Here is a 22,065-nt window from a genome sequence, read left to right as displayed (position 1 = left end):
TTCCTTAATTCCTTCTTTGTCTTTGTCTAGAGAGAAGATGCAGCACCTTTCAGTCTGTGCTGGCTTCTGTCCACTATGTGAAAAAGTTCAGCATGATGGTTCATTAATCTGGGTATCAGAATTAATAGGTTTCTTATTTATTTTCTTCCAAACATGTAGCATAATTTTTGCCTAAAAATGTATCAATGGAGCAAGTCCTAACATAGGCGAACAAGATACATGATATAAAGTAGTATAGTAAGCTTCAGCTGATGCATGTTCATATACTAAGTCTAGATCAAATGGCGTCAACCTCTTGCCTAAACTCTCCCAGACAGACAAAGGAATAAATAATGAGCCTAAAATAATTGGAAAAATGACAAGCAAGGCAGGAAGAGAACAGAACAATCACTGGACGCATCCGTCTGGCAATCCAGTGAAATAATTTTAGGAACATTATATTTTTATTTGAACAATTTAAAAATAATCTAAGAGTTTAGCTACTGAACGGTTAATCACAAATGTAAAACTTTTGCATCTGCGAAGCCAAACCAAGAGAGAGTCAGCTATGTTCTGCACTTATGATAAAGTGACAGGATTTCAGAAGATATTTTTTATTACAAATTCAAGGTGAAGTACTTCCAAAACAGTCACAAAAAGGAAAGATACAAGGACAAAATGCAGAGTTAACCTGAGTTACAGAGTACTGACATATAAATAAGCAGAGTGGAGGCTGCAGAGGTTTTTACCTGCAAAAATTGGACAGATAAAATAAAACATCTCGGCACTTGTGTAAATTTAGCCACCAGACAAAATGGACAAAAAAAGGGGTCATACCTTACATAAAATATGCATGTACAAATACACGTGATACAGTATCATTTATGCACAAGTATAATCCAGAAACCTTCAAGCTCTAACAGCAGAGGCTGGATGCCTCAGTCTGTCTCAGGTTTTCCTTCCTCTAACGTTGTTTCCCACTGAGGTTATTTCAAGACGAGCCAGACTTCATGCAGCTGCTGGTGGAGACAGTTAGCTTCTCCCTGCGTAGCTGCATGCAGGACGGATAAAACGAACGGACCGGCAGCTCTGTGCAGGTGGAGGTCCGAGTGCCTCGTCACACTACCAGAGAATCCCTGCTCAGTGCAGCGCTCTGTTAGGGAAATACAGCGAGAGGCTGCAGGTTAGAGACGCTCATGCTGAGTGACGGTGCTTAACCAGTGTGACGGCTGGAAACCATGCAGAGGAAGGGTTTTAGTAAGATTTGTTTGAGATTTAAAACATTGGAAAGGAAGGAAAGACAAATTTTAGACTGAGAGAATATATCAAGAATTAGTTGTGATTTAAAGGACATTCCTGTAAAAAGAAAAATAATAACACCTCAAAAGGACAATATGTTAAAAACTAATAGTTCAGTGTTCCACTATGCCTTATATTTTAAAGTCACAAGAGATGAAAATATATACACAAACATTAATGATGAATGTTTCTTATTGACAACAAATACAACAAAAACAGACAAAAAAATCTTCAGTGAACTAACTTGTGCTGCAGTTCATTTTATTTCCACTGGAGGGCTACAGAGCAATCTGTAAACGCTTGATATTCTCGACATGCATAAAGAATAATGCATATTTTACACCTCCTGCAGACCTGTAGAAATTATTTAGGTGTGTTTGTAAGCACCTCAATAATTTAATTGTGCATATCAAACTTACGTACTCTTTTTTAGGGTGCCCACAGTTTATGAAATGAAAACTGTGGGTCTTAATCAGAAATTTTGTGTACTCTCTTCCAATTGCTGCTGAAGCAGATAACTAAATGTGGGTTGGAAATTTAAAATAATGAGCTGAAATTGCACAAAAAAATCATTTAAAAAAAGAACCAGAAGGGAATTTCAGGGAGGGCTGGAAACAAAGGCCCTAATTGGACTGAAACCGGAGGTCACCAGGACACATTATGAATAATAAAACAAACTTCTGGGAACAAAAATGTAACAATCCCCCCACTTTGAAGACAGACATGCCTGAAGTTACTGTGCAATTAGGCATCATTTGATAGTTGTTTTATTTTGTGGACTTTCTGCACTCAAGCTTGTCTTTTTACTCATATTTGCTCACTTTGAGGTAATTTTGCATCGTTTCATAGTTGAAGAGATACATGGATCAGAGACTGGAAGCAGATTTCGGATCTGTCTTACTTTAAACTTTAAAATGGCAACACAAACTTTTCAATTTGTCAACATTAAAATGCATATTTGCAATCTGGCTAGCTTAGTACCGTTAGCATTAATAACTGTGAACTTCGGTGACTTTGACACTTAAATTCTCTCAAGGTTGCAAATGTTCAGCATGTTTCATGACAAGCAGACAGAGGTTAGAACTCTAAAGAATAAAAAAGGAAAATATGGATGTAATATCTTCAGGCTATTGGCAGATTTTGATATGGGATTGTCTACTTCCAGTCATCAGCTAATATTTAAGGCATTGCTTATCAATTTGCATCACTTTATAATTGTGTCATATCATCTGCCACTATTTTGTCATTCTGTGCCCAAAGATGAATATTTCCTGATTTAAATTTGAATCTTTCATGGTTCCTCATATTTTAATTTTATTTAGATGGTTTTGTGTCATAAATTGGACACTTATAGATTTATTATTACTTGTCTATAATTTTTATTTGATTTCTCTCAGTTTGTTATATGTGGGACATTTGTTCATTTTTTGTTGATTTTTGTCTCTTTTCATCAGCTTGCATTAATTCGGTAGTCATTTTTATGGTTCTGTTGCCTTTTTTTGGTTACTTTTATTTGTCTCTTTGTGCTCTTTGAATAACATATTTTGTATTATATTCTGGTCATATTGCGTATCTTTGTGCTGAGTTTTTTCAATTTTGTTCAATTTTACACCTTTTATATTTACCAAAGCCTTTTCAGGTTTTAGTAGTGGAGTCCACTTGCGATAATGTTCACAACAAGAAAACTACCGGATGCCATTGGGCTTGACTTGCAGCAAATTACAGGACATAAACGCTCTTTTCCTGCAGAGCGGTGGAGGAAGGAAGTTCTTGTTCCTGCTACAAGTAACTCACCAGGTTTCGGCTCCTGTCCCGCTCCTCTCTGCCCCCTTGTAGTGTCTGGGACATTCCCTGGTGGGGACGGGTGTAGGAGAAAGGCCTCGAGCCTGGCTCTGCGGTCCTGTATCTGTCTGATTGGGGCGGTTCTGCTGTGCGGTACCTGTCTGGGGTCAGGTCACCCCGACGGTATCGCTCGGCCTCCAGTTCAGAATACGGAGGCAAAGGGTCGTCCTCATCTGGACGGTGGCTGGGCGACCGGCTGTAGTAGCTGTCGCTGGCTTTTCCCCTGGAGCTGCCTTTAGACGGAGTGTCGCTGTCCTCATCCGCTCTCCCAGCGCTCCTGTTCCCTTCCCGGCCTCTCGCCTTCCTCTCCAGCACGCTGGTAAGGAAGCCGTCATCATAGCTTTTGCTCAGGGGCGGTCGAGAAGGACGGTCACTGTCCCATGTGTCCCTTCTCTTGTGCATTAAAGGTGAGGGGCTCCGGCGGGCCCAGGTATCGTTCTCCTCTCGGTAGAAACGCCGCGGTGGGCTGTAGTCCCGCACACGGAGCCGATCTGGAGGCTCAGGACGACGAGCGCGGGAATTGTAGAATTGTGCGAACTCCTCCAGCTCATCCAGGGAGCCGGTGCGACCTCGTCTGCTCAACGTCTTCCTCTGCAGGTGCTCGGAGCGGGGATTCCACCTACAGCAACAATTATTACAGCTTATTTTGCTTGACATTGTTACTCTGTTACCTATTTTGAAAATGTCCCATAGGTTGAAGTTTGTTCCAGTAAAATGTGGGAAAGTTTCAAGAGCCATGAATATTTTTTTAAGGTACTATAAAAGAGCAATAACTACATTCACACAGCAGATAAAAGTGACTCAAATCTGCTCCCCCCTACCCCCCCAATGCGAACTTTATCTGGCTTTCTCACCACAGTCTGAAGCCCAATTTCAATATTTTCACCCCCCAAAAGTCCAATCTGTGCCACTTGCATTTGTCTGAACGGACATTTTGCATCTTTCTAGCTTTCATGTTATTGATGTGAGACATACTGTACATCATAACTCTGAACCAGAAAAACCCAGAGATGGTGAATCAGGAAGTCAAGAACGAAGGGAAATTATGATTATATGAACTTAACCGGCATCAGACCACTCCTGGCTCTGACAACAAGTGTGAAGGTAGCCTATTCCAGAATCTGTGGCGTTACAAACACCGTTACCTTCGCTCCAATTCATCGTCTGAGAGACTCCCGTCATTTCGTCTGGGCCTCCGACTCTGCGCGGGTGGAGCCGCTCTCACCTGCTCCTCGCGGTCCGGGATGGGCGGCAGCGCCTTCATCTGGACCGTCTGATAGTTGCGTCTGAAATCCGTGTTCCCTCCATCGTGAAGGGAGCTCAGCTCTGACATGCTGCTGGCTGAGAAGTGATTGTGGCGACATTCAAAACAGGAAGATTTATGGGAATCCTCAGAATGTATTGCAACATTTCACAGAGGAGGAATGAGTTCTGCTTGGATGAAATATGAAAACATTTGGCAGCACTTGAAAATAAATGTCTGTGGTGGTAACAAACTTCCATCTGATCCACATTAAGGATTAGGTCTAATGTGCATTCTTTTTATTATTACAACAGAAAACTCTAAACAACTGCTTAGAAACTTTGTATTAATTACTGAGGCGTGCAATGAAGGTGATGAGTCTTTTCCTCATAGCTCCTGCTATTGTTGAGACCTTCCTCTCAACAATACTCCACAGATCCTCTTGAACTTTATCACAATATTAAAATTTAATTGGCTAATTTTTGGATGTTTACATCTAGAAAATCCACATTTATTTAGCCCCAAACTTGTCAGATATAAATCATTGCTTACTGTCTTCCTTCTTCTCTGTGGCTGTAATTGTTTAAAACAACACTATTGAGAACCTCCCTTTTTGAGAGTTTCTGAGCATGTCTGAGTTTCTTCATGCTAATCTTGTGATAAAGATGATTAACTCATGTTGTACTTTAATTACCAAAGTGTCTTTAGTCAGCAGATCATTAGTTATTACACTCTGTGCTTTAGGTTTTCTGGTTGTTTCTTTTTTTTTTTAGACAATAGTCGACTGCTTCCGCTAATTTGTTCATAGCTGTTTTTCTTGAATTAAAAAAAAGTCAGAAGGAAAGAATTGTAAAGAACCTTCAAATCTCAGCACATTGTTTGGAGGTAAGGTACACTAGTAAGAAACCTGTCTCTAATTTACGGTAAAATACCAGTAGCTGTGGTTGCCAGAATTTTACCATATTTACACAGAAAGACTCTGGAAACCGTTGCTGCCAATATTAGAGACTTTTTTTTAAAACAGTGCAAGAAGTGAGAGGCTGAAAGGCAGATCTGCAAGAGAAGGAAAACATTGGAAGCTAAAGGGAAGAAAAAGTGATTCACACAAATGTTAATTTACGTTCCATAATAAATGAAAACAGAGGAGATGTTTTGCGCTCTTTGTTTCCGTTGTGCACCTGATTTACAATGCAAATTGTGTGAAATACAAGAGAGTCCATCCTTACTGCAGACTGACTACCTCAGCAGACAAATTAACCAGCTGATATGAACTTGCTGGACTCCCTGCGTTACTTGAAAAAAAAGACATAAATAATATAAGTGTAATAGTAAATATATTTAAACAGAAGGCAGAATAATGGTTGATTTCTGTTTCACATTAATAGCAATTAAATCAGGCTAAATATCTTATATCTGTCTGATGCTGGAAACGTCAACAATTTTAATGATTGTACATGTTTCTCATTTGTGTCTAGGTTGCTCATGTCTTTAGATGTGTTTCAGATATTCTTTTCTCACAATCTCAATTAAAAAAAATAAACCCTTTCAATAAAACCAGATTTCATTTGAAAAAAAAAGTGATAAGTCTGAATATTTGCAGGCTTTTTTAAAATTTTGGACATTTCATAAGATTCTGGTGAAGAGAAAAAGACATTAAAAACATACTCAAAGCACTCTGAATTAGTCATATGTTTTTGAGATGGTTAAGAAGACTAGATGGATTCTACCACTATTTGACTCACGCAAATCGCACACATAAGAAAGACAGAATGACACACACTCACACGGCCGTAGAGACACTGAGAAAAAGACCTACTTAGTGGCGGCTTACATTTGAGTGAAGCCAACCTGCTGGTTGGAAACTGAGCCAGCTCCTTCTCTATGTAGTACAAAACTTTCATTGAGTCCTGGTCTTGGCTGCTGGTCAGACGGTAACCACTGCGCACTGTAGATGCAGACACACAAGCAGCCATACACACACAGACAAGGAGGATGTTTACAGGCAAAGACGCACACACACAAAATGATTCATGAGGTGTTAATTCACAAGCATGCATGACACAAAGAGATGTTTCTGTTTTGAAAAGGAGTCAAAGGTGACAGATAGAGTCAGAGTTAGACGCTCAATGATTAATGGTTTTCCATGAATCATATTTCCTTCGAAGCTCTGAGAAATTAAAGGAGGGAGTATTACATTTATGAGGTTGTAAAGTGATAAACGAGCTATTTTCACTTCCTTCTAGGGTTTAGAGGAAGTAAACCATTTAAGGAGCGATGACTCACCTCCAGCCAGGTTATTTTCAGTCGAGGCGATTGATGAGATCTTTGGGTCCAGTTGGGATGAAGGAGCAAGAGGGACCACAGTCGGCACACTGGAGATGTAGTAAGGATACACAGGAACCTGGGAGGGAACCGAAGCCGCCTGTCGGGACTTTGCCATCTTCCCTGCCTCGTACACTGAACAAATCAACAACACATCAACACCACCCAGGCAGTCGGTAAGAGAAGTGGAAATACAGCGGATGGCTGTCTGTGTTACTGACGGTGTCGTGGGCAGCAGCAGGTATCAGGGCAGCAGCAGCAGCTGACGTAGCAGCAGCAGGAGTGAGGACAGCACTGGCACCAGCAGATCCCCAACAACAGGAGGAACAGGACACTGCCCAGGGCCACGGAGCCCACAAACGCCCACTCTGTTTTACACAAACACACACACACACACACACACACACACACACACACGCACATACGCACACACACACACACACACAAACAGGAAGAAAATACAGCAAACGATAAATACACCTTTAATGCTGATCTGATTTATTGACAAGCAGCCAAAAACAATAATGTTATAACTTGTTCAGATTGCACTGCGACTGTGATTAGAGCAACACAACATTAGTATATACAAGGCAGACCCAAAACAAAGGTGCTTAAAGACCCATTTAATAAATTGGAATGATACCGGAAAGTTCATTTATTTCAGTACCTCAAACACTTTGTGTTAATCATGATGATTTTCTGCTTACAGCTAATAAAAAAAATGACATTTTGGGATTAAAATATTACATGAGATATCTTTTATCTGTACACAAATGTTATCTCAGAATTAGTTTGAGCGTAAATTCAGAAGTCCTGTTTTATCTTTTACCCTAACAAGCTAACTTCTCACCCCTAGTAAACCAGTTTCTCTTCCAATTGTAGCTTTTATAATGGTTCTGAGTGACATGAAGCAGAGCTTGGTGGCGGGGATCTCGAGGGAACTTACAGTAACATTAATCCTTGATCACATCTCCAAATTACAGACAACACACCTCCCCAGGGGAGGCATCAAGCAAAATCTGCACAGCCCACCAGAGCTCTCCAAAGAATTTAAACTATGACTAAAGATAAAGCACCAGGTCTGCCTTTTAAACAGCAAGAAGTCGTTAGATGGAAGCCCATAACTTATTTCAGAGTCAAGACAAGCGCTGGTTATGATGAGTGTGAGTTCAATCAGTTAGCAGGCGACAGAAAAGCTAGAAAATGCAGAGAAGCGGCAGCTGATTGGCTGTACCTGGCATGATCTCCATATCAAACTCAGGCAGAAGATCGTCCTGCTCACCTGTCCTGCCTGCAGAGAGAGGGAGAGCACAGGTGAAGCCCAGACAGAAGAAGCAGGAAGCAGCGCCAAATATGGTCAGGCAAATTAGCAAATCTGGCAGCAGAGATGATGATTGATGTTCATGCAATAATCAATTAATCAAAGAAACTAAGATTGTACAAAATTAGGCTTAGCAAACATACAGGAAAAGCATTAAAAGAGCAGGTGTGTTTCCTTGAATGGGGTCATGTTGGGTACTTATTCATAGAAAAGTCATTACTATCAGTAAGAAACAGATAGGAAGACCACCAGCAATGAACCCAGTGGAGCTGACGAGTTGATAAAAACATTCAAACTAAATTGCATTTTTCCAGATGATCTACAGATCTGCTATTACTGGCATTACAACTTTTAAAAGGTCTGAAATCGGTTTTAAATACCCCCCCAAAAAACAAAGTTTATGGTTTTGTCAAAAACGTTCCTGCAACTCTTTAACAATCAAGGACTCTTTATGTCTGATGATGTAATGATTAAAAGTGTGTCCTCCTCTACGTAACTGGGAATAGGAACTGATGAAAGGCTTAAATGCTCAGTTCGTTAACCTAGGTAAGAAGACAGAAATATTTCAGTTTTATATTTCAGAAAACGGCTAAATCCATGTATTTGTCCGTAACTGATTCCTGTGACATACTGTACATGCATGCAGCCTCCTCCTCTAAAGGGCCGCCTTCAAATTTCGTCTCAAATGCAAGATCTTTCATGTGTATCTCTTAATGTATAAAGCCCTGCTGGGTGAACTCACAGAATGCCTCAGTAACCTATTTTCTGTCAGCTCCATAAACACCACTTAGTCCCTCCAAATGGTTGCTTTCGAATGTCTGACTTTGACAGATTTCGGGCAAAACAGCATTTTCCTACCATGCATTACGGAGTTGGATTGAACTCAAAACACTTCCATCCATTAAGCCTTTTAAGGTTTATAAAAAATGCAGTGAAGAAGGAACGTCATCGTTTTTCCTCTGAGATCACTGTGTGTAATTTGTCGTATTTATCGTGCAATGTTTGATCTACATGGTTCTGATTTTTATGTTGTCTCACTTCTTAAAGAGATTTCTGATCTCAGTGGGACTTCCTGGTTAAAGAGAGGCCTAATGATAATAATAAAACATAGTTTTAGCTTCTACATTTTGTTTGACACTGCTGTTTAAAGGCACCAGCTTCAGCAATATAACATTGGATAGTTTTTGTTTGTTTCTGCCAAACATAATCCAAACATATTTTAGCAACAAGGCGAAAAGTCAAATCAGAGGTCGACCCTTTTCCATAGCAGATCATAAAAAATGGTTTAAAGAGTTGTATTATATTTAAAAGACAATGTTCTTTTGCTCTCTTTTTTTATGTCAGGAATAATTTCATCAGGTAGAAAACTGCAACATTCTGAGGTTGAGCCACTTGTTTTTGCCCCATGTGCTTATTATGAGATTTTAAACAACTGTGATTAGAGTAAAGGCCAGCAGATGATCTGTCTGTCTGCAAGCAGAAACCAAACTCTCCTGGTACTGCGAACAGCTTATTCCAAACGTGCTGAGTCAGCTGTTGGTAGGGAGTGTCGAGGCAAAAAAAACCCCCCCAAAAAAACAAAACAATCTTGCTACCTTGGCCTTGCAACTGTACTCACATACCATCTGAAACACGGAGCAACTGGAGAAAGACGAGGAGCGTTGCGGTTGCGAGGAGCAGGCAGTGATTGGAAGGTTATGGAGTGAGTCATGGGCTAATTTATGAGGGGATTTTGGAAGACAACAGGGGGCAAACAACAAAGTGTGAAAAGCAGAAATTCAGAAAAAAAAGAAGAAAAACTTAGCCAAGGATCAGTTAGTTGAGAAGAAAACTGTGAAAAAGAGGGAATTTTTGAGATATAAAATTGTTCTGTTTAGAGAGGCGAGGAATGGCAGCATTTGTACCACTTCTGTCGTAAAACAAGGTCAGCTCATGGTTCCTAAAACTGTAATAAGTTAAATTGTGATTTCCTGGGTTGTTTTGAGTGGTTTTTTGAGGTTTGAAATAGTCTATTTCTTTGATCAGGTCAGTCTAATAGGCCTCAGGTCAAAGTTGGTCTTGGGAGGACAACCATCTCTGTAAAGAGCTCCAGTTTACAGAAAATGCTAATTCTCTGACTTTTATCAGTGAAGTACGAGCTGTTTGATGGAGATTTGCAAGACCTGTACAATCATTAACCGGGAACCAGTACTCCCAGTGAACCAATAGAACACACACAATCCTTCAGGACTCTGCTGCCCAGCCTCACTGACTTTTAAGTTCTTTTCCAGTCCAGTCAAGTGCACACAGATCCTCTGAAATGCACGACTGGCTGAACAATAGAGTGTGTCATGACGGATCAGGACCATCTAAAGGCTGTTTCCATGGCAGCTGCCGTAAAGGCACTTGGGAATGCAGCCCAAAGAAGGCACCTTTTTCAAAAACATTTACGGCTATAAACTTTATGTTGCTTCATCCGCAGCCATACCGAGAACCAGTAACTCCATGTGGTCCTCATCGTTTCCCACCAGATCATCGGCAACGATGACTTTACAGAAATACACGCCGCTGTCGCCCCACTGCAGCTCCCCGATGCGAAGGTCGGCCTCTGCATGGAGACATAAAGCTCAAATTTAGAGGATTTCTGTGAAGATGAGATGAAGATAAATTCATTCTGAAGAAAAGAGGGGTTGAGTGATGATGAAGGGTGAGTTTTGTAAAACTTTAGACAAGGAGGTTGAGCTCATGAGACTGGTCCTCCTCCTGTATTGTGAAACTATGACACAAATTCTTATTATATGGAGAGAACAGCGATGATTCAAACAGACTCAGCAGCTGTCCCATTCAAACGTTTGTCATGAGCTGCAAAAAGACAAAATCACACCAAGTTTTTTTGGTCTAGTTTGTAGTGCAAATATCTTAGTACCCTTAAAATAAGACATAACTTTCCAGCAAGAAATAAAAGCTGGTTTTAAGTGAATAATTCCTTAATATTGATGAAAAAGAACTAGTTAACATGGTAAATAATTTCGCATATAACATGGAGAATGTCTTTTTCCACTGGCAGTTTATTGCACTTATAGCCTGTATTTTTTCATATGAGCATCATCAATATTAAGAAAATATTGACTTAAAATAAGCTCCTATATCTTGCTCAAAAGTTACTTGTAAGTTAGTTTTGTCTTATTTCAAGTCCACCAAGACATTTGCAGCAGAAGCTAGACCAAATATTTCGTAAGACTTTGTGTTTTTGCATTGTGGAGGAAAAAGCGGACAGCATTACTGTTTACGATGGTGACGTCTCTGTCTTTGTAGTGCTCGGTCAGCGTCACAGACGACTCCTGCTTCGAGGCCACGATCCGGACCGTCCGGCTGCTGTCGGAGCACTCCACCTGGGCCGTGGCTCCCAGCTCCGAGGCCTTGTAGCCCAGAGAGTCGGGCAGGGAGAAGGAGGCTTGTGTGGAGTCTCGACAGTAGGACTTGTACCGCCACTGCACCACCGGAGGCTTGCTGGAGGACGTCTGATACTGGCACCGGAGGACCACGGACTGGAAGAGCATGGCGTACTGCTTCTTCTCCCGCACTGTGACGTGCATGCCATTACACACGCAGACTGACACAAGCACAGACAGAGACAGATATTTTTTATGACACTGAGAGAACAATTGTCCAAACTGAACTCTTATTCCTGGATATTTGGTATATCAACTAGGACTGAAGTGATTAATTACACTAATCGTGATGAATCAATTATTGAGGTAACAGTCAAGTAACTCAGCAATCGATTTTAAAATCCATGTGCTGAAAGAACAACAGTCAGATAATTGATTAATCCAAAATTGTGCAAAAACTATTTACATTTTGCATTTGAGATGAGGAAAAAAAAAATCTAAACCTCTTCCCCAGTGTTTAGTGTTTTGTAGTTTCTCGTAGGTTTTCTTCCAAAATTTGAAAAGCATCTATTTTGTTTTCACTTCATAAATGTGTTCTAGTTTATATTGGCTTATTAATGCTGATGTGACATACTGACATTTGTTACAGTTCTTTACAAAAACATTAAATAAGTTAAACAACCATTGTCTTTTCACATGATGTCACTTTGCAACCACATAAAACATTTTTAGCGATATTGTATAAAGGGACGAATTTTTTATGGCCTATTAACGACTTACTATACTTTCTTTTCTCTGCAATAATTGATCTGACCAACCCAACTTTCAGACTTGAACGAGCTTGCTTTCAGCTTCACACCTGAACATTTCCCAGAGTGTGCTTTTCACGGTAGCTTTTTACAGCTAATGGTTTATAGCATTTTTTTGTTGTTGTACCTGCTAATTAATTATTTTTTGACGCTCCTTTAGTGTCATACAAAAGAGCATAGCCCAAGAGGTTTTGAAGGAACCTCTTTAAGGCTGAAAAATGCATGTAAATTACAGTTTTATTTCTGTAGAAACAGCTGTAGATCTTCTTTATCTGTGCAGAAGATTCAGGATAAGAAACTGTAATTTGCATTGCGTCAAAATGGGAGAAGACAGGAACAGAGATTAGGTGTGTGGGGGGCTCTTCTGCTGTTCAGGCTTTGGGGTCAGGAGGTTAAATTCCAGTGTAGCGTGGGGGGACCGGGGGAGGACTGAGGGGAGCCAGGGGGACTGTGATCACACAGGGAGGGGATGCAGCAGTCAGATGCTCGTGAGTAATGCCTGAAAGTCATTTTAGCTCTAGGTGGGGCAGGAACTGGTTTTAAACATTTCCCTCAAGACAGGAAATGAAAACAAAAGCAAGTCAACCAGTCTGCCTTTCCTTCAGAGCAGCAGGAGGAGAACTCACCCTGTGTTTACCATGTTTATTTACTCTCTTTTAATTAAAAATAGCCAGGCCCTGATTAGAACAATTAGTTCTGTTTCTCTTCTCTGCAATAACCAGTTTAATTAATAATGCAGTGGTTGTATTTCAATGGTTCTTATCAGTCAGTGGTCTAAAGCACAAAGCGTTCAGAAAGCATTTTTTTTTTTTTTACATTTTACAATAATTAATCAACGTGTTTTAAAAAAATTACTTTAACCAGACCCTGAAATCTAATTTACTCATTTTCTTTTTGGCTTACAGCACTAAGAAAAAGACCATTAGGCTTAGTGAACCTTTGCTGGGAGACTTGAATATGTTTTTCATAAGTAATGATATTTATTGATGTTTTATTAGTAAAACTATACTTCTGCTGTTCAGAAGAAAAGTCTGAACTTTCCTGTCATTTACAAACTATTTTAAAAATATACATCATGGATGTATATTGATATATATCAATATACATCAATATTTTTTTATTATTCTTTTAGGAATTAATTACATACAAATGAACAGTTAGTTTTTTATGTTCTACTATTTCTTATATTTTTAAAGAAAATAATACATTTATGTTTTTCTTTTGGTCTTTCAAACAATGATTAAAAGCAAGCTAGATTTTTTTAAATTTTATTAAGAAACAATAAAAATCTAAACATCAGGATATTTTAATTTTGGTTTTATTGAAATATTTTAAAATGAGATTTTTTTTTTCATTTTAAAATTAAGTCTTTAAAAATAAATTTAATAATTAGTCTTTAATATTTTTTGTCTTATTGTTCTTTTTTTTTTTTTACTCCAACATGACCTGATTATTTTTCTGCCTCATGAATACTTGTTTTATAGAAATCCAGTTTTTTCACTTGTCACATATTCCAAATCCTCCACCATAAACTTTAACCTCACAACTTTAAGCTCTGCGAAAAGTGTTGTGTACAACGTGGCCTGAGATCCTGAATTCCTCCAGTGGAGGAGCTGCGGTCTTCCCTTTGTTTCCTTCTTTATGGAGCTGACCATTGTTCCCCACTTTGCTGTCCCAGTTGAGGAGCTGAGAGGGGGGAAGGAGGTCACAGACTCTGAGCCAATAGGAGCGTCCGGCCTCATACAGCTGGCTCCGAACAGACCAATTAGCCACTGAAGATTTAAACCAAACCGTTCCTCCATGAATGCATTCAGTTTGTTGTGAGAGGAGTTTTGAATAAGCAAAGAGGAAAACGTCTGTATGCATCACGAAGCACGTGTGTTAACCATTGTTTACTGTGATGGATACTGTGGTCTAAGAGGCAGGCTCCTCGCCACCTGTGCTCTGACTGAAGGTGTTATTTCAGTGTTAGAGGAGCCGTTAAAACAGTATGAGGTATTCCAGGTCACAACTCTGCTGCTGGACGCTGGTGGTTTCCTGAACACGGTCAGGCTTTTCCTCCCAATAACCGTCACATTTCCTGCCTTTTTTCTCCCTGTAGTGCATTCCTTCACATCGACTCATTATTCCAACAAATGCCATGGATAAGACTGAAAATAGACTCAATGGTTGATGGAGGATTCCTCTGCAGATTTCCAAAAGCACCCAGAAGTCAAGAAATTAAGCTTTGTTGCTTCCAAGCTTAACTTCAAACAATCTTTGAAGCTCATATCTACACAGGATGGAATCTGCCTTATAATGTGTCCACATATTATTATCATCATCATCATCATCATCATCATCATCATCATCATCATCATCATCATCATCATCATTATTATTATTATTATTATTATTATTATTATTATTATTATTATTATTATTATTATCAGTTTGTTTGTTTTTTTAAATGAAAATGACTGCTGTGAGTAACCCTGACTACTGCAAAGTCTATTTCACAATAAATTTGTGGATTTACTCCTACTTAGCTTGCCAGTCTTTGGAAGCTCCTAAATTTTTCACAAGTAGATGCAGATTCTCCACAAGGTATCGAGGTGCTGAACTTTTTTAAGTTTAAGTTTTTAAGTGACAAAAAAAACAAACTCTTCATAGAAAAACTGTTTGTAACTTTCCTCTTGGGATGTTTTTACAAAGTACTTATTGTTAATGCTTGAGATATTTTCTAAACTGATTTTTTAAGGTTTATTTTAGATTCCATGTTGGTAATTTTGCATTTCATTGCTGTACTTTGTCCCCCCCCCCCCCCCCCTCCCTACTATCTTTGTTGTTACTGATACTAGTGCAGATTAGAATTGTTTTATTTAGTATTGTTCATACTACTGCTAACTTTTTGGATTATTTGAATTATTTTTATTTGCTTTTTACTCTTCCTAACCAGTTATACTTTGTATAGTGTATAATGCAGAGACATTAAAATTAAAAAAAAAACTCTCCGTTATAATGCAGTTATAATAATTGCATTAATTACCACTAACACCTACTAAAAAACCCGTACTATTCCAAATGCATATAATTTTGCTACATTTGAAAAGCTTGAATAGTCTTGTTGATACAGCGTTGCTGTATCACAAATTCTTCCAACAGCAAATATTTAGCACCCTGAGGAATTTTCACAATGATTAATGACAATCAGCAGCCAATTGCACAAGGAAGGCTTTCCCAGAAGCCAAAAATATGTGAAGACAGTTCAAAATATTTGTCCAGACCTCGGCTATTAAAGGGAGCCGGTCTAGTTTGGCTCGGTGAAGGTTAAAACATAACCTAAACCCTTCAGCGGGTTCCTCGCTGAGGCCAGCGGGTTTGGGATAAGCTGAAGTTTACGGGCACAACCTGTTGCGCTGTTGTCGAGAACAGAAAGGCTGTTAAACATGTTGTAATAAAAGGAAATAAACTCACCCGATGCTCCCAGTAAAACCGCCAACCGGTAAAAGTTCATCATATATTCCGTGTTTATGGTAAAACGGTTTTTATCCGCATGTTAATGTTGTCGATGTCCGCTCTGAGTGCGGCTGCTGCAGACCGGAGCCAGGCTGCGTCTAACGGGACTGTACCACTTCACTGACAAAGGGGAGCTCTGACACAAAACTATAAAATCCAACTGTTTGACAAAATGCTTTAATACTTATTAAAAAGAAAAAAAAAATCGTTGCACGCTAATGCTGTCACCAAAGTAATTTATTAATTTCGATATGAAAGTGCACCTTGGTTGCACAGAAAATACACCAAAAACACTACAAATGATTGATTAAGTCACTTAACATGGATTTTGTGGAACAAAAAAGAAAATCCTATATCTATTTTTTATATGTGATAGACGCATGAAAAAAAGAAAACATAGTACTTACAAAATAAACTAAGATTACATGCACAATACAAACTTATTCCCAAATTTCATTAAAAGATGCAAAACAGGACTAAATATATATATTTAAATTGCCTAAATACTTTTACCAAAGCAAAACCTTAATTAATCAGTTAAAATTTCAGTATACAGTATATTTTATTTTGTAGGTTGACAGTCAACCTACAAAATACACTAACCATGGCTCTTTGCACCAACATGATTAAAGATTTTAGTATAAAAACTTTTTCTAACACAAACAGGCTATACAACATGCAAACATAACATTATGCCATAATCATCCCTCATCTATTTCTTTGCAAGCAACAAACTTAAATTCACTATGTGTTCTGACACTTTCCAATAAGAATAACAATTAATGCCTTTATCACTTTGGGCTGCAGAAGCTCCCCACTCCTCTGCACTTTTGACAGATACTGACCACTGCAGACCTGGTGCACCGCGCAAGAACTGACGTTTTAGAGATGCATTGAACCAGTCATGTAGTGAATACAGTTTTTGGAGTCCCTAAACTCGCAAATATTTTCAGCTTTCAACACAGCAGCTTTGAGCATTGCATTTCTTCTTACTGCATCTTGCAGAGGCACCCAAAATATATACACCATTGTTGAAATACAAGACTGACAGCATTGCAAATCACTTCAAAATCTTTTCCACATTTAAATGTGACATATCATGTGTAATTCAACTGAAAAACAATCAAATCAAATTTCACATCACAAAAAGTTGTAATTTTCTCAGGATGTGGAGATTTTTATAAACCACTGTGGCTCCCACTGAGGATTAGGTGCCATAATGAAACAAATTATTCACTCTTCCTTTCAGTGGCTGTAATATTATGCCATAGACTGGTAGATAATGACACTAACTGTACACTTGTATGATTATTTTCTATATTTAATGAACAATTTTAGTATACAAAATCTAAACAGTGAATTCATCCACAGTATATTTACTTTGCCCTAATTGGCATTTAATTATAGAAAGACGGGCCACCAAGAATAACCAGCTTTAAGTTGTGAATTTCATGCAGGAGAGTTCAGTATGACTGGATCACAAACATTAATTATTTTAAACTAAATTATTGCTGAGTCTTAAATGTAAAAAAGTCCCATTTAAGACGTTAGGCATCCATGGATAATAGTATCTTTCTTGATGTCATAAGCTCAAAGGGTAATGGCCTGTACTTGTATAGTGCTTTATCAACTCAGAGGACTCCGAAGTGCTTTACTGTACCCTTCCAAACATGGGTCGCGCTATCCCCTAGCCACCACAGCACGCCCACATATTAATTTTTATATTACTCATCTGTGATCAATGCGATCGCGGCTACCATGGTACAAGTTTTGATCACGGTAATCGTCAAGTCGATCTCGACTTCCACAGTGAACACGTTGATCATCGAGACGATCTCTACTGCCATGGCGATCTCGCTGATCATCTAGACGATCCCGACTTCCATACCGATCTCTTTGGTCGTCAAGACGATCCCGACTTCCATAGCGATCTCTTTGATCGTCAAGACGATCTCTACTGCCATAGCGATCTCGTTGGTCATCAAGACAATCTCGACTTCCATATCGATTGTGTTGATCGTCACGATCTCGGCTTCCGTTGTGATCACGTTGATCTTCCAGGTGGTCCCGGCTTCCACGATAATAATCTTTCCGATCTCCTTGGTAACGCTGGGAATCTATATCACTTCCCTTTCCGTCGTGCCTCTCTAAACCACTTTTATAACTGTGCTGGTCATCATCAAATGTCTTTCCTGCTCCACCTGTGGTGTAATTGCTTTGAGGAGCAATATCTTGGTCTTCCTTCTGATTAGGCTTCTTCTTTTCAGTGTTTGACTTGTCATCCATGTATGGCTTTCCCACTTCAGGACCTTCTTTGTCATAATACACCTTATCTCCATGGGGACTAAAACGCAGACAAACAACAACGAAGTTTTAAATGGTTACATGACTTTGACACAGAAAACTCTAAAAATTACACACTTGTTGATTTGCTAATTTGATTAGCAAATGATTGCATACCCCTCGTCATCAGCCTCGCTTTTACTCTTTCTTCTGCAGCAACAGAAAATGACAATCCCCAGAACCAGAAGACCAGCAGCAACTGCTCCAATTATTATTCCAGTGGATGCAAAGCTCATACTGGCTAAGAGAATAAATCAGAAAAGACATTATTCCAACTTTGAACTGTTTTGACAAAAAATACAGATGGATACAATAAGAGAAACTGAATCAAGCAATTTAAGTAAGTGATAACAATCTTTAATTTAGTAATATAAATGTTATTGTAATAATGTGTGGATATTCACCAATTTATGTTGGTCTACAATTTTATTGTTGTGAAAAAAACTTGACAATCTGGCTGGGATTTTTGAAACAAAATTGTGTTTTGAGATTCTTTCTGAATAAACATAGTAATTTCATTTGTTTTCATAAAAGATTATATACAATTTCATTTAGATATCAACAAATTCCTTTTCAACCTAATTCAGTTATTCAAAATACGTTGCAAAAACAATGATTTTTAATGCCAGATAACTGTTTTGTGTACTTTTCTACCCACACAAAGCAAAAATGAAGGAATACAACGACTTGAAAAAGCAGAGTACACCCAAAACATTTTCACCTTCTGTCATGTCACAGCTACAAATACCAATGTATTTTATTGGGATTTTATGCTATAAAAAAGTACAAAGTGTTGGTTACACTAGATTTTATTCAGGGCTCTCGGAGTAAAAGGGATCTAAATCAAATGTACACTAGATGTTTCAGACTTTCATCTGTAAAATATCCTGAAACTGTTTTTCTTCCACTTCGCTGGCTTGATCTCATCACTCTAGCACATGATGGAAACTGATCTGCCATTCACACAAGTTGTTGGATTGAAATGTTTTAAAATACTTACGAGGCATTACAGCTAAGGTAAAGTTGCAGCTGGCAGAACCAATGTTATTTTTTGAAAGACAGATAAAGAAGCCAGACGTCTCCTTTGTAATATTGAAGAGAGACAGAACTCCATCCTCTGCAACAACATCATGCATGTTAATCACAATATGGGCAACATGCACACCAGCCTGGATCATAAACATGTTTCTTTAAAACATGGCTGGTTTTAATGCATACCCTGTGTTGTCTTCGGGGGAAATTGTCTGGGAATGTTTTCAATACTGTAGCTTGTCCAGGTGTAGACCGGCGCTGGGGAACCCTCCTCAGACTTGCAGGTGAGTTTGATGTCAGTGAAATACTGTGCTTGTCCCTGAAGTGTGCAGGCTGGTTTAGAGGGAGGCTCTGAAATGGAAAATGTATTGGATTTCAACATAAACTGCAATATAGTGTCTGTTTTTCCATCGCTGATATAAATACAGGCAATCGGTAAAGGACACCCCTTATTCTATTTTCCAACAATGTAAGAAAAAATATGAACAATTCACAAAAGAGTTTAGTTTACATGTTTTTTGCAACATTTTATGTAGCACATTACAGTTTAACTAAGGAAAAAAAACACAAAATGTATTACATAATTGTGAAGTGCAACAATCAGAATAGGTGGTTTCCAACATTTGTTTACAACTAGATTTGAAAAGTGTTGCATCGCATCTGCCAGAAGAACTAAAGGCTTTTGCAGCTTATAAAAGGTTTTTCTCCAGTATTTTCTCCAGGTGAAGACAGAATAAGGTAAAAAGAAATCTTGAGTAGATGTCGTTTACGCCAACGACATCTCGAGTAAACGACAGAACAAACAAAACACAAACTCATAAACACTGAATACAGTGAAGAGAAAAATAGAAGATAACAATCCCCTTGTAAATGAGCCAATCTTTCATTTACTGAAGTAGAAATATTTGCTTCCCGTAAAGATCTCACTGATTGAAATAAAAAAAGGGTAATATTGCAACCCATTCTCACTCCCGACTCGTCACATATTTACACATGGGACGTCCGTCCTCAGAAGTGAAATGTGTTGAATATTGTCAACGCAACCTCTTTAAGTGTGTCTCTACCACTTCAATATCCCTTCTTCTCCATTTGAGTTTAGGAGTTTAACTAAATATTTATATACAATATGTATTTATCAATAAATGTAGAGAGACAGACAATCAAGTACATAAAGCTCACCCTTGTGTTAAATCTCACCTAGAACTAAAACAGAAGTAGAGGCGATCGGTTTTCCCTCGTCATCATTGGGGATTCTGACGCTGCACTGATAATGGCGGCTGTCTTCCATGGTCAACTTTTTTAAGTGGAGCGTCGCTAATCCCCTGTCAACATCAACGTCCAGGGTGGCTCTTCCTTCATATGCTGGAGCGATGTCAACAGGACTGTTCAAAAAGAAGGAGGCCACTGCTTTCTGGAGGAAGAAAATGCAGATTTGATAGAAAAGGATGATCCATAAATCGCTACAATCCTGCATGACAATACAGATCCATCATAGTGATGGCTGTTACATAATTTCTAATATTTATTCTAACCTTTCACATTTCCTCAGTTTAAAATACTTTATGTGCTCTTATCGAAGACAATTTATTAAGTATTAGAAAACAAAATGTGTTCAATTAATGCTTACAGGGGTATTTTCTTTTTCTGACCCGTGTAAGCAGGACTGTAGTTTTGTGCATAAAACAGTTGTGACTCATCCACCCATTCATCATCCACTGGACAAAGGTCACTAGCTCATCACATCCAATAAAAGCATGAGTCAGATTTATTTCATTGCATAGACACTATGTTTTATTGAAATTCTTAAGGCAAATAAATGTCATAACATGTTAATTTCCTTTATCTCCAGAAATATGGACTTCTTTGCGTTGGTCAGAGAAAATCGTAACAAAATACATTAAAATTTGGTGGTTGTCACGTGATAAAATGTGAACAAATTAAGTTATTTGTTTTATATGAAACTTTAAATCCTGCTTTGAAACTTCTCCAAAGTTTTTCAGTTGATAACATCAACCGAGGGATCAACTGATCCCACAGTTTCCAAGGTGAATTGATTTAGATTAGACCCTTTTACTGTATCATAAACCTGCAATTTACCACCAAAATGCTAGAAAAAACCCAGAAAACATCTCTGCTTTAGATCTTGTACATCTTACCGATGGGATACCCACAACGTCCCATGCCAGGACAAAGTTATTTTTTATAGGGACAGCAGGGATGAAGGAACAGATCAGTGTAACATCATCTCCTTTTGCCACCTTGTATTCCTTTTCTTTGATAGACACTTCCACACTCCAACAGCAGGGCAAAACTACAAAACACAAGGATAAACATGATAACACATGAACCACATCCCTCTATGTCAGCAACTTTTTATTTCAACATACTTAGGGAGAGTGAAATCTTGATATTCATTTGAAATATTATTTTAACCAACTGATCTCTTTCTAGTAAAACATAATCCAGCTTTAAGTAGCACAGAATAGTTACTGATTAACAACAGCAATACTACCATAAAGGTGTGGCAGGGGCTGTTTAGTAAAAAATAAAAATGAACAGAATCATAAAACCTACCTGCTAGTAGCAGAATTTGTTTTTGCCATCCGAAAGGCCTTCCCGTTGTCATTTTTTTAGTTGAAGACTAAAACATTCACCGACTGTAGAAACTTGAATCAGATGTTCTTCGACGAGGAACAGGAGCCTGCCTAACCTTCACGGTGAACTCCTGCGTCTCCTAGGTGTGGACAAGTTGACTCTTCCAGGTAATGAGTTAACAATATGTGTCACATGTCAATCGACGTCCAATCACTAACTTGCTTTTGTTTGAATTCTGGCTCATAAAGATAAGAAAAGGGGATCTCCCAATCATACAGAAACCCCAGACAATTTTTGTTCTATAGGCCAACAAAAAGTTGTTCATCATAGAGAAATAAAAGGAAAAAAAAAACATATTGTTACAAAGAGAAAGGTCTAAAAAGTGTTGCATGCATGTATATAATATGCCCC

The 22,065-nt window shown here is 38.5% G+C and overlaps 2 protein-coding genes across 5 annotated transcripts; both read right to left on the bottom strand.

Moving 5' to 3' along the window:
- Positions 1–577: 577 nt before the first annotated feature.
- Positions 578–15,781, bottom strand: ildr2 (immunoglobulin-like domain containing receptor 2). 4 transcript variants are annotated; one of them, XM_044132103.1, is made up of 10 exons: positions 15,643–15,781; positions 11,269–11,598; positions 10,474–10,593; positions 7,920–7,976; positions 6,907–7,053; positions 6,647–6,820; positions 6,195–6,308; positions 4,266–4,461; positions 3,073–3,739; positions 578–1,132 (listed from the first exon to the last, which is right to left on the bottom strand). In XM_044132103.1, the coding sequence occupies exons 1-10, from the start codon at positions 15,683–15,685 to the stop codon at positions 1,097–1,099; spliced, it is 1,884 nt and encodes a 627-aa protein (XP_043988038.1). In that variant the 5' UTR covers positions 15,686–15,781; the 3' UTR covers positions 578–1,096. The 4 variants fall into 4 exon arrangements, with proteins under 4 accessions (XP_043988038.1, XP_043988040.1, XP_043988039.1 ...); XM_044132105.1 differs by lacking the exon at positions 6,195–6,308; XM_044132104.1 differs by lacking the exon at positions 7,920–7,976.
- A 123-nt stretch (positions 15,782–15,904) lies between these two features.
- On the bottom strand, positions 15,905–21,793 carry LOC122840092 (cell surface A33 antigen-like). The gene is made up of 7 exons (XM_044132248.1): positions 21,634–21,793; positions 21,216–21,370; positions 20,257–20,470; positions 19,246–19,410; positions 19,028–19,144; positions 18,145–18,268; positions 15,905–18,028 (listed from the first exon to the last, which is right to left on the bottom strand). Exons 1-7 carry the CDS (start codon positions 21,683–21,685, stop codon positions 17,413–17,415), a joined length of 1,443 nt encoding a protein of 480 aa, XP_043988183.1. The 5' UTR covers positions 21,686–21,793; the 3' UTR covers positions 15,905–17,412.
- Between the last annotated feature and the right edge of the window lie 272 nt (positions 21,794–22,065).

This window comes from Gambusia affinis, linkage group LG11, assembly GCF_019740435.1.
Source record: "Gambusia affinis linkage group LG11, SWU_Gaff_1.0, whole genome shotgun sequence".
In the NCBI taxonomy this organism is placed as follows: domain Eukaryota; kingdom Metazoa; phylum Chordata; class Actinopteri; order Cyprinodontiformes; family Poeciliidae; genus Gambusia; species Gambusia affinis.
Note: the sequence above shows the minus strand (reverse complement) of the source record. Positions and strands in the feature narration are given on the sequence as shown.

Coding starts and splice junctions, on each gene's coding strand:
- ildr2 (XM_044132103.1), bottom strand. CDS start 15,685: ATGATGAACTTTTACCGGTTGGCGGTTTTACTGGGAGCATCGG. Junction 6,821..6,906: donor CTGCTGCTGCCCACGACACC/GTCAGTAACACA, acceptor TGATTTGTTCAG/TGTACGAGGCAGGGAAGATG. Junction 6,309..6,646: donor TGAAAATAACCTGGCTGGAG/GTGAGTCATCGC, acceptor CTGCATCTACAG/TGCGCAGTGGTTACCGTCTG.
- LOC122840092 (XM_044132248.1), bottom strand. CDS start 21,685: ATGACAACGGGAAGGCCTTTCGGATGGCAAAAACAAATTCTGCTACTA. Junction 18,269..19,027: donor TACCTTAGCTGTAATGCCTC/GTAAGTATTTTA, acceptor TTATTCTCTTAG/CCAGTATGAGCTTTGCATCC. Junction 18,029..18,144: donor AGCGAGGCTGATGACGAGGG/GTATGCAATCAT, acceptor TCTGCGTTTTAG/TCCCCATGGAGATAAGGTGT.